This window comes from Schistocerca americana, chromosome 8 (genome assembly GCF_021461395.2).
Source record: "Schistocerca americana isolate TAMUIC-IGC-003095 chromosome 8, iqSchAmer2.1, whole genome shotgun sequence".
Classification (NCBI taxonomy): domain Eukaryota; kingdom Metazoa; phylum Arthropoda; class Insecta; order Orthoptera; family Acrididae; genus Schistocerca; species Schistocerca americana.
The window spans coordinates 123,307,510-123,323,805 of record NC_060126.1 but is presented as its reverse complement, the minus strand read 5'-3'; the positions used below and the strand labels follow the sequence as shown (position 1 = coordinate 123,323,805).

At 41.9% G+C, this 16,296-nt stretch overlaps 1 protein-coding gene across 1 annotated transcript in view; it reads right to left on the bottom strand.

Moving 5' to 3' along the window:
- LOC124545615 (protein HIRA-like) overlaps positions 1-16,296 on the bottom strand; it is a 322,322-nt gene that overhangs the window by 35,910 nt on the left and 270,116 nt on the right. Inside the window, 3 exon segments of the mRNA XM_047124563.1 lie at positions 12,905-13,027; positions 13,119-13,224; positions 14,207-14,383. Coding sequence (XP_046980519.1) covers positions 12,905-13,027; positions 13,119-13,224; positions 14,207-14,383 — 406 coding nt within the window.

Sequence of the window (16,296 nt, the reverse complement as noted above, 5' to 3'; positions counted from 1 at the left end):
TATAATCTAATGCCTGTAAGACAAATTTAAATCATGGCACTATATATAATATAGTATACTAATATGTGAGAAAAAGTACAAGTTAAGATTATGAGTGTTACACAAGTTTACAAGATTTTTGAGTGCCATTTACAACAACAAAATCAAACATTCTCCATATGTGCATAACTGACATCCATACGTTATTTTGAAGGCACAGTATGACGGCGACTATGTTATATGAGACTTCCATATTTACTGTGGTAGTCTATTACTAAGTGCACTCCACATGTGAATGTAAACATCACTGGTTACTCATGACACACGGTATCTGTAAACAGATAAGTACCCATGCCATAGCAGGCAGCAAGAAGAAGACCAGCAGGCACCTTGTGTCAGCGCTTAAAAGGAAGAAAGTTCCATCTGAGGGCACTGTTGCCATGTGTTGAGCATACTTGCCAACAGAACATATTTAGTAACAGACTTACACAGTGATCACAAAAGTCTCATGTAATGGAGTCAACATTACACATTTCATTTGTTCTTGTGCTATGTCTGCAGAGTAACATCTGCATGTCAGATATGTTTGCACTATGCACACATGGAGAATGTTTGATTTTATTCCTTTACGTAGCACTCAACGATGTTGTAAACTTAGGTAACAATTGTAATCTAAACTTATACTTTTTTGGCATATTTATGCACTATATCACATACATCATCACAATTTAAAGACATCTGACATAATTACACACCACTGTTCCATTAGATTATATAATAAGTAACACAGGTTAAACAAAATTATGACAATGTGTCTCGCCATTTGGTGATGTATACTAAACAAAAAATTGAGGTGGAACAAAGTTTTGTCAGAATTATTTTATATTAATTGTTTATATAGTATTATTTTCTTAGATGCAATTTTTGTTGTGTTGCAGATCTGAAGGTCATTAATTAATGCAGCCAAAAATAGTTGTAGATATAAAAACCTGTACTTGCCACCTTGACTAATAAATGATTTTTTTGAATCCACAGCTTTCAAAAAGCACTTTCACTACCAGGAATTTCAACAATTTTTTATTTATTTATTGGTGGAAGATTTGGAAGTAATCTTCATCACTTATATTTCAGATCAATGCTGAAGAGCTTCAGAGGCATACTACACTTTCTTCTGAAACCAACTGAAAAGTAGAGCTCCATTAAAAGTGATCAAAACTTCATGTAAGAAGTGGTCCACCGCTACAATAAAAACAAAGCTTACATTTCAATTGTTGAACAAATCAAAAGTCAGAAAGTTGATGGGAATTACATCTAATTTTGTTCTATTTTTGAAATTTCAGCCCTCAACTGATTTCTCGCTCTTCCTCCACAGTTTCAAGGCCCACAACAAGGAAGAGATTCACTACCGTAAATGTGAACTCCACAGGCTTTACCTGAACATTTTTTAAACTGTAAAAAGTAAAAGAGAAGCTTCAACACCACTGTAATGCTCATGTAGTTGAAGAGAAGCTAAAATAAAAAATATGGTTCACTGCTATAGAAATTAAAATGAAAATTAAAGATTTATAAACATAATAATTGAACAAGTGGTCTAAACAGAGAATCTATAATTTATAAGCAGCTGCACTAGTAAGTTGAGACAACAAATTTCAAATATTCAAGGCAGCTACAAAAATTGTAATCCAAGGTATCAAGTTTGTGTAAAACAGGCTGATAGCAACAAGAAGAGGAAAGAAATAAGAATAGATGATGCAAGGAAGTCCCACCAACCCCTGAAACAGAATAGGTAAAAGTGTATGATAAGTGAAAAGCTGCAACCAATTTAAAAAGCCAAGATTCATATTTAAGAGTACTAATAATAAACTGAAGGTTTTGTGATGGCTCCCAAACCCAAGGTCTTTGGCGGTACTTTTGGGGCAGCCACCACAAATTTTATAAAGCGTGGGTAGTGACCAGGATGTAGCTATGTCTGTTGGCTGAAAAATAATTAATGACAAGAATTGCACCAGCTAGAATGAAGAGATAACTTATCTTTATTTCTGACAAAGCGTACACCAGCAATAAAAGTCCAAGTAATATCCAAGAGTAATCCGTGTACTGAGCCTAGTCGAATACAATAGCAAATATCACACTGCAATGGCTCTGCTATAAGCTCCACGAAAGGCTAGCAACAGACAATCGACAATAGACTGTCCGTCTCAGGGCCAGCACTCCTCCTCATATGCAAAAGGCAGAGGGTGCTGTGGACCCGAGCTCAGCCATGGTGCGACCTCTTCCGTTGGTGGTAAGACCCTGAGACGCCGACGGCCACGACAGGAACTGTGGCCAGCAATATCACGGTCAGGGCGCGTGTGCATGAGTTGGTTGGTTGGTTGGTTGGGTCCATGGATACAACAGAAGGGAAATGAAAAGGGTGAAGAAAATTATTTGAAGTTAAGGTAAAGATGAACTACAGCTAAGTGTTAGCAGAATTCCAAGAGACTATTGTTACCATTAGTCATATGAGTGGGGTAGGGGTTACAAGGGGTGGGAGTCAAATGTCTTTAATAGTTTCCCAGTTACCTATACCACTGTTTCCACATTATAGTGTGTGGTAAGTAAGAGAGACTGACATCTGTGACTGCAAACAATTTGTAGGTGGCTACTCATCTTTACTGTGTCATTAGTGGTAGTCACACCAGTACAAAATGCTGAAACTAACTTGCAGCTCAGTTCACAGACAATGTGTATGGTGCATTTTTCTGCAGTGCTTTTGTAGCAGTGGGGTCAACTTCTATCTGGAGTATGACTTCTAGTTATGACTGATTTGTGAGCATTCTTAAATCTCTCAAAATGGCTATAGATGCACACACACACAGCAGTAACACCCCAGAAATCCATATCTATTCATCACAGGTTGCATTTTGTGAAGGAAACACTGCCCAATTTAGGAAGTGTAGCATTAGGCAAAAGCCTCCACTCTGTACACAGACAGCACTATTATATGCTATTGGACACTGCAGATAAGGCAAACATTTTCACCTTCCCTAGTGAATGAATAGGACAGTGTGATATTCTGTAGCGGTACTCATCAGAGCATTTATAATGATCTCTGGGCAAGTGCTGCATCCATTCTCTTCTGTCAGCCATATTAGACTTTGGTCTACTGTTCCATGGAAGTACAGATTGGGAGAGTGGTTCTGCACTTGTGCAACTGCTTTTCCACTGAAATATAGTCATGCACTGGCAACAATCTGGCAAGTATACCAGACATAGAGTTGAGTCCTATTGTGATGAAGCACTGGCTGTAAGAGAAGCTACTAGTCCACTATCTGCCTGCAGGCTGTCAGAAAAGAGTTGTCACTCCTAGAAAAAGAGTGAGATGGAATGATTGGTTCAGCAGTACATCTTATGACAAATCAGCTCAGCTTAGGAATGTTCTGCTTATTCCAATCCACAGAATGACTTAGAAAAAGTAACAAACACAGTTCATCTTACTTAAATCTGATGGGAAACCAAGACCACTAACAGTCATACAATCAAAAACTATGTCAACATTTTTCAGATTTAGAGACAGTGATCTGGCACTTTCATATCTCGGCAAAGTGTGACAAGCGTTTGTGACAAAGAGAAAAACAGCAGTCATTGGACAAGAACTATCCCAGTTCAACAATATTGCTGCCATCTGTGAGACTTGTATGAAAATAGTACAGAAGTGAGACAGAATCTGTGTGACATCCCTTGCCATTGAATGCCCTGACCACTTGCAGTGAGGATGAGCTGCACCATCAAGCCACGTTCTATTTCCCAACCAGTTACAGGAGGACCTACAGCTTTAAATGGACTCTGAACCACAGTGAAACTTGGCATTTTTCACATTAACAAACACTGCCACAGGAAAAAGAAGAGACAAGTAACGGAAAAAATTGTAGAACTGACTAGGGATGGAACTGCAGACCTTTGGATCCTTATTCTGGCATTTAAACACTGAGACACTAACACATTCATTTTATCAGGGCACATGCTTGTAGGCTATCAGAAAATTTTATTTGATCTTCATTTGACGATGTTACAGTAATAGCAGACGCACACGTACATCTTATGAGGGTAATACCAAAAGCAAGGTCTCCTATTTTTTTATAAGTACATAGAGCTGCTTATTTCTACAATGGTTTACATCAGTTAACAGCTTGAACATTTAGCAATTTTTCGACATAATCACCATTTCTGTTGATGCATTTTTGTAGATGCTGTGGCAGTTTTTGTATGCACATGTCATACCAGCTCACCGCCATGCTGTTCGAAAGTTATGAACCTCTTCTTTTACCTCATCATTGGAGCTGAATCGCTGGGACCACAATTAACGCTGACAGGTACTGTGAGACTCTGAAAAAACTCAAACGGGCAACTCAGAACCGGAGAAGTGGAATGTTGGGCAAGGGTGTAGACACTCTCCATGAGAACACTCGCCCACACATTGCTCGTCAAACCGTTGCTCTCCTGCAACAGTTTCAGTGGAACATAATCGCCCACCCACCCTATAGTCCTGACTTGGCACCCAGTGACTATCACCTGTTCCATAGGTTAAAAGAACATTTGGCCGAAAGCGATTCAACTCTGAGGATGAGGTGAAAATCGAGGTTCATAACTTTCTGAACAGCATTTCTATTCCATGGCTACCAGCAGAAGACAAGTTAAGATTTACTTGTTCATTTATTTTGAGAGAAATGAAAATGTGACAACAGCAGAGATGAAATTGTTGAAGTGAGTACCTAAATGATGAGATATGACAAAAATGATACACAACACCACAAAGGTTGACAGAGAGAGTTATGGTGCAGCCAGGGAGGTGTGATATATCTCACACACACACTAATAAGCGTGCTGGGAGCAGTCAGGGAAGTGCGATATGTTTCATATTCCAGGAAATGAAGGCAGGAATGGAATAACCAGAGTCACAGTACTGGAAAGTATAATGCAAATGGAAATGTGCTCCTTACATTGTGGACAGATTTAAATCACCACTTGAAAAACACATTCCTCAGATTTACTGGAAAATACAAAAAGCTTGTATGCATCCTAGCTCTATGTACTGGCACCTCCTCAATTATGTTATTTAAGCTATGAGAGATATTATAGATGTTCAAATAAGTAGGGCTACAAGTGAAGCTGAGGGTTGGGCTAATCAGTGTCTCGATACATCTAAAATGAGGCTAACATATAACCTCCCACAGAGACAATGAAATATGAGCCAACGGAGACTGATAATCTGTAAGCTGTTCAACTGCAGAGGGACCAGTTGTTCATCTACATCTGCATCTACATACATACTCCACAATCCACCGTACAGTGTGTGGTGGAGGGTACCCCGTACCACAACTAACATCTTCTCTCCCTGTTCCACTCCAAAACACAACGAGGGAAAAATGAATGCCTATATATGCCCTAATCTCACCTCGATGCTGAATTTAACACAAATAGATTGTTACCCATAAGGCATGTCAATCAATGAAAAATATACTATGTGCAGACAGAAAAGTTCTGTCATATATTGTTAATAAATGGCAGTTTCTCTTACTGAATAAATAATTCCCAAAAGCCAATGTAACTTCTGACCTAACAGGGACATGCTGCCATTTCTGTAGCTAAACTAGTTCAAGAGAAAATCATTGAACAGAACATGATATCTACATGTGTTTCATTGATTTAAACAATGCATTTGACTACATGCCTGCTGATGTTATGAGAAGCTCCACATCAGTTTTATGATGGCATGTTTGTCTAAATACAGCATGAGAATAGATCAGTTTCATATTCTAGGTGGTGTTGTGTACTTGCACTCTATTTCACTGCTGTGAGTGATGCACTCAAGAGCTGCAATCCCCATTTTTTTAAAGAACTGAACTCTTATGTATCAAACAACTTCAAACATCTGTTTACTTTACAAATGTATTTGATGTCATATCTCCTGAACTGGGCGTCACACAATCATACAATTATGCAGGTGCTTTCAGTGGTATATATGAATACAGCCTGCAGAATGTGTTCTGAATACAGTTAGTAGTAAAGAAGTAATAATTAAAACATCATATCACACCTGATGATGATGAACAGCAAAAATTTAGTAAGTGTTATTTTTATTTTATTTTCTGTGTGTGTGTGTGTGTGTGTGTGTGTGTGTGTGTGTGTGTAGGAGCACTTTGCACATGAGTTATGCTACCTCAAGACATACACAGTTTTTAACTTTAATCCAGGACTTATTGTGTTAAATCTTTAATTCGACATCTTACCTCATAATGAATAGATAATGACAGCCTTTTAAATTCTGTACAATAAATATATGATGGGTATCCTTGATAACCTATAGCTTGACAAGAACAAAGCACAGGACATGGGCTGATATTGGGCTGAAAAATGTTAAAATAAAGGTAAAATAATTACAGTATATGAAATACCGAAAACCAAATTTATGTTGCACTTGTAAGCCTTTACATAGGCATCATGCAACTGTGCTTGGTAGACCACATTAGTCATAATACGGACATTAGATCTGACAAAGGAGTCTTTGATGTCTTCCACTTTTAGTCCAATCAAATGATGCTCAGAAAGGACAAGTAATTGAAGCTTTTACAGAAGTTTTTGACAAGCTTTCTATATGTTTTTGAGGGTTTTGAATCTGAATTTTGAAAGTTCCACTGAAACTCTGGCCCAGAAATGAGGCAAAAATGGAAAAAATCCACAAAAAATGAAACTTTTTGGGTTTTTACACTTACAACTCAGAAAAGACAAAAATTTCAGTAAATTTGACAATGTACAAAAGTAAAGAGGATAAAATTTCCCACATAACAGTTCATTGTGACTTTTCTTGCCAGACCAACTGTAAGTGTTTAGTGAATGTTGCAGTTAGCATGATTTCAGAACTGAAGGTGATGGGCCATCTCAGGACCTAGCCCCCTCACATTCCTACCATACTTTGTCGCACATCCCTAGCCAATTTCCATTCTCCAGTAGCGTCATAATGTTATTATAGTGGTTGGTAGTTGACACTTGCTGAGGGGGAGTGCAAGATGTTTGTGACCTGGCACTGACCTTTCCTCCTGACAGGTGAGAGGCCAGTCTGTGTAATTTGATTCCTCCTCTGGCAGTTGGAAATTCAGTTTAAATATATAAAACAGTCATACAGAATGAGATGAGGTCAAAGGTGTGTTCCATGTGATGGTGTACTGGATGATGGGAGAAAAGTATCACCATCCAAGCCCGAGGTGGCGTTAAAGAATGTTCTCGAAGTATGTAAGAAGGGGAAGAACGGGATTAGCTGCCCTTTTGAAGAGCAAAACTTTGTTTAAGGTTCGTGAACAATGTTCAAAGAAGTACACTAGCAAAAAACTTAAGGAGGAAGAGCAATTGAGAAGGTCCCACAAACACAGCTTTGTAGAAATAATCTTCAATGAAAGGCGGGTAACACATGTCACTTAGGACAAATTCCTGCCTAATTTGAAGGAGGAGGAATGCTTAATATCAGTTTTAATGGACAAATTGGACATAGCAGGCATAACTTCCAAGTAAGCCGTGGAAGATGTCGATACCTTGATCTACAACTATGTCTACACTCTGCAAGCCCCCTTGCTGTAAGTGGGTGAGGGTACTTTGTGTACTGCTGTCATTTCCCCTCTTTCCTGTTCTAGTCATAAATAGTTTGTGGAAAGAATGATTGCCAATAAGCCTCTGTGTGGGCTCAATTCCTCCGGTTTTATCTTCATGGTCCTTTTGTGAGATGTACGCAGAAGGGAGCAATATGTTGTTGACTCATTTAGGAACATACTATAACAATACTTTAACAATAATCCATACTGTGATGCAGAACACCTCTCTTGCAGTGTCTGCCATTGCAATTGGTTGACCATTTCTGTAATGCTTTTGTGCTTACTAAATCAACCTGTAACAAAATGCACTGCTGTTCTTTCAGTCTTCAATATTTCCTCTATCCGTCCAATCTGAAAGGGATCCCATACTGGTGAGCAGTGTTTGTCGAACAAGTGTTTTGTAAGCTATTTCCTTTGTTTATAGAGCACATTTCCTGAGGATTCTTCCAACGAATATATCTAGCATCTGTCTTACTCATGATTTATTTTATGTGGTCATTCAATTTCAAATCATTCTATACGATTGTCAACACTGCACATCTCTGGCTTCCACACATTCAACCGTCATAGTTTTTGTGGTAGGCGAAGGGGGGGGGGGGGGGGAGGGCTTCTCATCATTCTGTCCAACTTCTTTCAACAACATAATGCGTTAATCATGAAAGCAGGCAAAAAAAATCCCCAGAAGCCTGACTGTTCTCAGGGAACTGGCCACTCTGCTTGAGAGAAAACTCGTATTTGCATGTAGTCAAGTTGCTGTGACACTACTTCTGCTCTTTACAGTCAGGTAAAAGTGAAACGCATCACTGAAGAAACATCCTGAATTGCAACAGGACATATGAATATTTAAAGATCCAAACATGGACATTGAGGCAGTGGTGGAGTGCAGTAAAAGATCCCTCGTTAAGTTGTATGGTGGTGTAAGCAGGTGCCTCTGAACCACATCCAATATGGAAGCTCCACCAAATCGGCATTCGTAACAACCACCAACATCAATTCTCTGCTACCAACAGAAGATGCTGCTTGCCAGTATATTCTCAGATTGTACAGCCATATACAACAGTGGCTGTGCAAAAATAAAAATCCTGAGGAGTCAGGTTGGACGAGGTCCAAGGATTGCATATGCTTGAGCTGCCAGCACCCAGTGTTATTCTGACCTATATCCCATGCAAATGCTAAACTTTGGCAACTCTTGTAGTTGCCAAAAGACAGGCCTCCACTGTTCCAAGTTCTGCATCAACTGGGATACAGTTTGTGAGAATGTCAGCCACCTCAATTCGCATGACTTAAAAACCATGTCGGAAGTAGAGGAGGAACAGGAGACTGAAATGAGAGTTACTGCAGATGAAGGCACACTGTAATTCATATTATGTCGTTAAACATTCCCACTGTGATATCTCATGACCTCATCATCGTAAAGACACAGAGAGAGAGAGAGAGAGAGAGAGAGAGAGAGAGAGAGAGAGAGAGAGAGAGGAGAAGAAGAAGAAGAAAGCTGTACACTGGTTAAAACTCTAATTTATTATAATTATAATAGATAGATAATTATTTACCTATTATTTGGTATGAACTGAAATAAGTCACTCATTATCTCACTTTGCTGTAACACACACACACACACACACACACACACACACACACACACACACACACATATTCTCATTTTGCAGATAGATCAAGAAAAGATGAGAGCAGACCTAAACACCATTTCTTCTGCCTCAGTTTGCAAGCTTATTTCATTTCTAAGGGATTTACATTGCTGTATTCCAGCCACTGCCTGAACATTTCTGTACTTCCTTCTTTCATTGATTAATTGAAGTATTTCACCTGTTACCCTAGGTTCCTTCACAGTCACCTTCCTTGTACCTATGTTTGCCTGCCCAGCATCTGTTCCCTTTTCAGAGATGTCCACTCGTCTTCAAATGAGCTGCCTACTCTGGTGTTCCTTATCTCAGTATCCACAATAAATGAACTTCAAATGCCTCCCAGCATTCCTCAGTACTTCAGTATCCCACTTCTTTCCACAATGATTTTTTCGGATGATTCTCTTAAACTTCAGCCAAACTACAACTTCTGTAAACATTGGTTTGCCTTTCTTCAGGCTATCTTCTAAGATAAGTCATAGTGTCAGTACTGCCTGGTGTGTTTATACATTTCTTGGGAAACAGGCGGGGAGAGGGGGAGGGTGACAGGTGGGGAGAGGGGGTGGGTGACAGGCGGGGAGAGGGGGAGGGTGACAGGCGGGGAGAGGGGGAGGGGGACAGACGGGGTGAGGGGAAGGGGGATAGACGGGGGCGGACGGGGAGAGGGGGGCGGACGGGGAGAGGGGGACGCACGGGGAGAGGGGGACGCACGGGGAGAGGGGGACGGACGGGGAGAGGGGGGCGGACGGGGAGAGGGGGGCGGACGGGGAGAGGGGGGCGGACGGGGAGAGGGGGGCGGACGGGGAGAGGGGGGCGGACGGGGAGAGGGGGGCGGACGGGGAGAGGGGGGCGGACGGGGAGAGGGGGGCGGACGGGGAGAGGGGGGCGGACGGGGAGAGGGGGGCGGACGGGGAGAGGGGGGCGGACGGGGAGAGGGGGGCGGACGGGGAGAGGGGGGCGGACGGGGAGAGGGGGGCGGACGGGGAGAGGGGGGCGGACGGGGAGAGGGGGGCGGACGGGGAGAGGGGGGCGGACGGGGAGAGGGGGGCGGACGGGGAGCGGGGGGCGGACGGGGAGCGGGGGGCGGACGGGGAGCGGGGGGCGGACGGGGAGAGGGGGGCGGACGGGGAGCGGGGGGCGGACGGGGAGAGGGGGGCGGACGGGGAGAGGGGGACGGACGGGGAGAGGGGGACGGACGGGGAGAGGGGGACGGACGGGGAGAGGGGGACGGACGGGGAGAGGGGGACGGACGGGGAGAGGGGGACGGACGGGGAGAGGGGGACGGACGGGGAGAGGGGGACGGACGGGGAGAGGGGGACGGACGGGGAGAGGGGGACGGACGGGGAGAGGGGGACGGACGGGGAGAGGGGGACGGACGGGGAGAGGGGGACGGACGGGGAGAGGGGGACGGACGGGGAGAGGGGGACGGACGGGGAGAGGGGGACGGACGGGGAGAGGGGGACGGACGGGGAGAGGGGAATAGACATGGAGATGGTTGCATGTGGGAGAAGGCAGTGTATGAATTGGATGGAAGTGTGATGCCGACAGAAGAGAGAAGGGGAAAGGAAAGGTTAGGCAGTGGAACCACGTTAGAGGAAGTCTGGGCTGATGGGGTTTCAAGAGTGGGGAATCTGTTGTCTTTCTAATACATCCTGCACTCCTGAAATCCCCCTGGCCTTAACCTCCGCTAACCTGTTCCCCTTGCCTCACTTTGCCTTTTCTCTTCTGTTGACACCACTCCTTCACCATCTAGATCATGCACTCACTCACTCACCCACTCACTCACTCGCACATGCCCCTCCCCCTCTCTGCTCTTCCCCTTTCTCAATCCCTCTCCCTTCTCTCTCCCCTCCCTTTCTCCCTCTTCATCTTTAGTTTACTTTCCTTTTCCCCTCTCCCCATTTTTCCCCTCAGTACACCTCTCCCTCTCCCTACAACTCTTTTTGTTATATCCTCTGTATTCTTTACATCTTGTGTGGCCACGAAGTCATCTGTCCAAAGACCAGCCTCTTTCTCGCTACCCATACCTTGTGTTCTTCCCTACCCCATTCCCCATCTCCATCGGCACAAGGAACTGTTTTCAATACTCGAGTATCAGTAATCAGTCTTACCGTGGGCATGGGAGTGTGCTTTTGGGTGCCTGTGTGGTTGTGTGTGTGAATGTGTGTACCATTGCTTTAAAAAGAACTAGTACTCAAAAGCTAGTGTGAATTGTATTTTCTATGTGTAACTGTGCTCCATGCATTGAACTGCTATAGGTGAGTGGTTGTCTTTCTTTTATTTTACATACTGCCTCATCCAGGAATTTCCATTATTGTTTTACCTTCACTCTTTCATCACTCACAGTTTCTGTCTTCTACTTTATTCATTTTCCTTGTTTCAGACAAACATTGCCTAATGCTTCCTCTGAAACTCTCAACAACCTCAAGTTCTTTCAATTTATCCAGTTTATTAAGCCTTAATTTGCTGTTTATAACCAATAAATTAAGGCGTGTCTACACCTGACCTAGGAAAAATCTAATAGTTTAACATTTGGTTTTGAAATCTGAAATATTTCAGTGCCATAACATCTCATCCATGTATAAAATATTCTTGCATAATACTTAAACCAAGTGTTAGTGACAATCAACATATACAAAACTTGTGCAAAAATTCTACCGAGCACTTCCCTCTTTCACTCCTTTCCTCCAAACCATGGTCTCCTACTACTTTTTCTTCTCCCCCTCTGGAATACCACTGAGTTCCAGTACCCCATTACAATTAACTTTCTGTCTCCCTTTTTACTTTCATCATAATACATTCTTTCAATCATTTCATTACCTGTAGAGCAAGTTGGCATATAAAGTTGTACTACTGTGGCTTGGGTTGACTGTGATACTTTGCTCACTACGCTGTTCATATTAGTTGAGGACTTTTCTTACTTTCTTGTTCATTATTGGACGTGCTCCTGCATGATCCCTTCTTGATTTTCTATATATGTATCACTGTGCCAACTTGACCAGAAGTCCTATTCTCCCTGCCACTTCACTTCACTAATTACCTCCGTATCTAACTTCAACCTACTCATTTCTCATTTTGAATTCTCCACCTACCGATTCAATTAACACATCTAATATGCCATGCTTTACCCCAAATAATGCCAGTTCCGTTTTTCCTGATGACAACAACTTCTTGAGTAGTTCTGCCTGAAGGACAATATAGGGGACTATTTTACCTCAAGGATATTTTACCCAGGAGGATGTCATCATCATTAAATCAAGAAAAATTATGACTGTAATTTCCCCTCTGTTTTAGTCCTGTGCAGTAAAAGCACAACCTTGGGTGATGTTACAAAGGCAGATCAGCCAATGATCTAGACTGTTGCCTCTGCCACTACTGAAATGGCTGCTGCCCCTCAGGAAGCACAACTATGTCTGCTCTCTCCATAAATACCCCTCCATTGTGGTTGAACCAATGGTATGATAAGCTGTATAGATGTGGCACATGAGCCACCACACCTTGGTGAGGTCCATGGTTCACCAAATGAGAGACAAAAACTTAGCTTTCAGAATGAAACAACTACTGAGCAAAACTGCTAGAAGAATTTACTCAGTTAAATCAAATATTAACAAAATATGAATGTTATTAGTAACTGAAGTTTACATTTATTTGTTCACAACATACCCTTTAATGTGAGACTGCAAAGAAGCAAGTGGAAGCAATTTGTTTTCTTGTGGCAGCAGCTGAGTGAATGTACGCTGAGCACAAGAGTGCTGGACTGCATCTAAGCTGTCACCCATTAATAACCTGGTGAACAAGACATGGCACACAAATTTTGTCATCATGGATGTATAAAAAAACAACCAAAATAAATATCTGAGATTTCTATTCCTCCTACCAGCAACTTAGATCACTGGAGAACATGAATGCTTTTCCTGTTGATAGTGATATTATAGGGCAGCCTTTCTCTGTTACTGTACAACTCAAAATTGTGACAACAGAGCCTGTAAAGATAGGAAAAAGAATTACTGTAAGATAAGAGCCGAAATAATATTGAGATATAGTAAATGAGGACAACTGCAGAAGCACACATAATAAGCTGGAAGTTTACTTACCTTCATTCCACATACCTTTAACATCAGATGATTGAAATACAAGTAAAACTTTTCATTTTCTTCATGCTTTCTAATTATTCCCCCCACAGTCAATAATTTTTATTTCATATTTATTTATTTTGTTAATTATATTGACTTTTGTCTGGTGACACATGTGGTGGTAAACTGAAAGTGACTCAGCAGTGGAGAATGTGATAATATATCCAAAGTGATAACTATGTGGAAGAAAATATTGGAGTGCTAAACACAGAGATGGTAAATTTATGTCATGAGTCAGCTTTTTCCCATGAAATGCATGGGTTCTGCTTTTTCAAGTGGTGATAAATCATTTTAAGAATATTTACAAATTGTGTTAAAAATTATCCAGTGCTGATGTGCTGTTAACCTTTAATTTACCCACTCTCATAGAGCACATAATGTTATGAACTGCAGCCATCTGCTGTCTTCTTTTTCCTTTTAAAGACTTCTTCATAAGCCTTTATTGTTTATTTTCACTACCCTATGACTTACTGGTGGTTCTGTATCACTATAACTCCATAAAATGAAAGAAAATGATCAGATTTGTAATTTTTTAGTAAATGGAATCCCTTAAAAACGTATTTTAAAATACTTGACACTTGCAATACATGCATAGTTCTAGAGACACCTCTTCTGATACTCCAAAGAATCGATACTGTTCATCGCAGCTCCAAAACATACTGGCAATGATAAAAAGACTGTGTAATGTTGAGCACCTCAGTTGCAAGGTTTGGAAAAGTCAGCTACCAAGTAATTTTAATAAGACCATGGCAGCAATGAACTGATCTCTTCAACACACCAGGCAACATAAAATTAAAAAGAAGTTGCAGTGACTGCAAACGATTCTGTGTACCTGGTTCAGAACGCATAATAGGCATCAGCGATTCATTCTTGATGAGGCAACGGCTTTTCTCAAAGTCCCATACACTAATGCAGCCATTGCTTGTGATAACCATAACATGCTGAAGCCCTGAAAGCACCAAACAGGATGGAGCCGCTGACAGCATGAGAGGTGGGAAAGGTTGTCTTCCTGCAACGAAATAAGTATGGATCCACTGCAGGTTTACTGTGTTTTACAACAGCTCTGATTTTAGGCTGCGGAAAATGACATCAACATTTAAAAATTGCAAGAGAACATTGAATCTTCTATATAAATGTATCCCTCCTCATATGCTCCTCACTTCTGACAGGACATTTCAAAGTTCGTAATATAAATAGTATAGAGTAAACTTTAATTGTACTTCATCCATTATCACAACTTCACATTAACTTTCATTTCCATATTAGCTATGAAAAAAAGAAAATGGTGACAAACTCTATTTCACTGAAACATGCAAAAGTAAGTCTAATAACACATAAGAAAATAAGAATGTGAGTGACATAGTATGAACAGCATAGTGAAAGCAGTATCATAGGCGAAATAGGCATGAAGTCAATCCCCACCAAAGTAGTACAAGTTTATTTGCCCATTAGCTCCATAGATGTTAATGAGACAGAAATAGTGTTTGGATAGAGAAAATGAACTGTTCAGATAGTTAAAGGAGGCAAAATTGTGATTGTGATGGGAAACTGCGATTTGTTAATAGGAAAGGAAAGAGAAGGAAAAATTGTTTGTTCCAGCCCCCGGCATACAGGCTGCCTATCGTGGTTGCAGTGGTATCAGCCTGGTTTATCAATCTGCTTTGTATGGTGGCCTGTACATCAGAGCAAATAAATGATTTTCAAGAAGCTGATATGTAGTCTGTCCTGCATGAGAGGTGCATTGTGGGAGTAGTTACCAGCCTGCTTTAAAAACTGTACTGCAAGGGGCTACACATGCTAGTGTGCATGCAGGGTACAGATTGAGATGGATAGAGGAAGGAATGGACAAAGCGAGGAGAGGAGGGGATGGACAGAACAAGGAGAGGAGGGAATGGATAGAGAAAGGGGAGGTGTGGAGATGCATGAGAAAGGTGGAAGGGGTAGTGGGCAGGTAAAAATAGAAAAATGGGGGGGGGGGAGATGAAGAGTGGGGGAGGAAGATATGGTCAGAGGGAGGTGGAGAAAGATATGGGCAGAGGGAGGGGATGGAGGGTAAGGAGGAGATGAAGAGATGAGAGAGGAGATAGATAGACGTGAGACAATGATGTGGAGAGACAGAGGGAGGAAGAAGTGAACACAGAGAGGGGCAGGACAACATGTGTTCAACATATGTGTCAAATGCTCCTGCAGGTGAAGCTGCTGGGGAGGCTAGTATAACAGATACGCAGAAATTTTGAAACAGATTTTACACTGCACAACATGTCCAGATGAAGATGTGGGCTATGATAAATTACGAACTGCAAATTACGGTTTATGAGATAAGACTTGAATGAAAAGAGAGAACCATAGATTATTGACAGATTAAAATGGAGTATTAGGCAATGATAGACTGAAACAGAGGAAAATAATACTATAGAAGACAAGTGGGTAGTTCTGCGAGGTTAAATATGTGCTCTGATTTTGCGCCACAGTTGACGATCCATCCTCCTCAGCAGGTAGTGCCAAACTTCCAGTTTTCTCACTGCAGTGAGGGGACATGGGCGATCTAAGGAGCCGACTATCGGCATCACTGGTGTTGACAAGTGAAAGTCCAGTGGCAACAATGGGTAGTCTGGACTGGAGGAGTAAAATAAACAGAACTTGGAATTAGGTCTGAAGAAGACCAGTTGGCAGCTGAGTGGAAGGTCACCAAGCAGACAGCAATGCCTACTTTACGGAGCACTGATCACTCAATGACTGTGTCTTTGTGCGGTGTGCCCTGCATGACAGACTCCCCACATGAAACTCCCATATTTGACTGCCCTCTTCTTTGTTGTCTATTTGGCATCACACATCAATACCATCCCCACCAGCGGCTCACAGTTGGCTACAGAAATGCACGCTTCTGACAGACACCAATAGCCATCATGCGGGGCCCGGTGT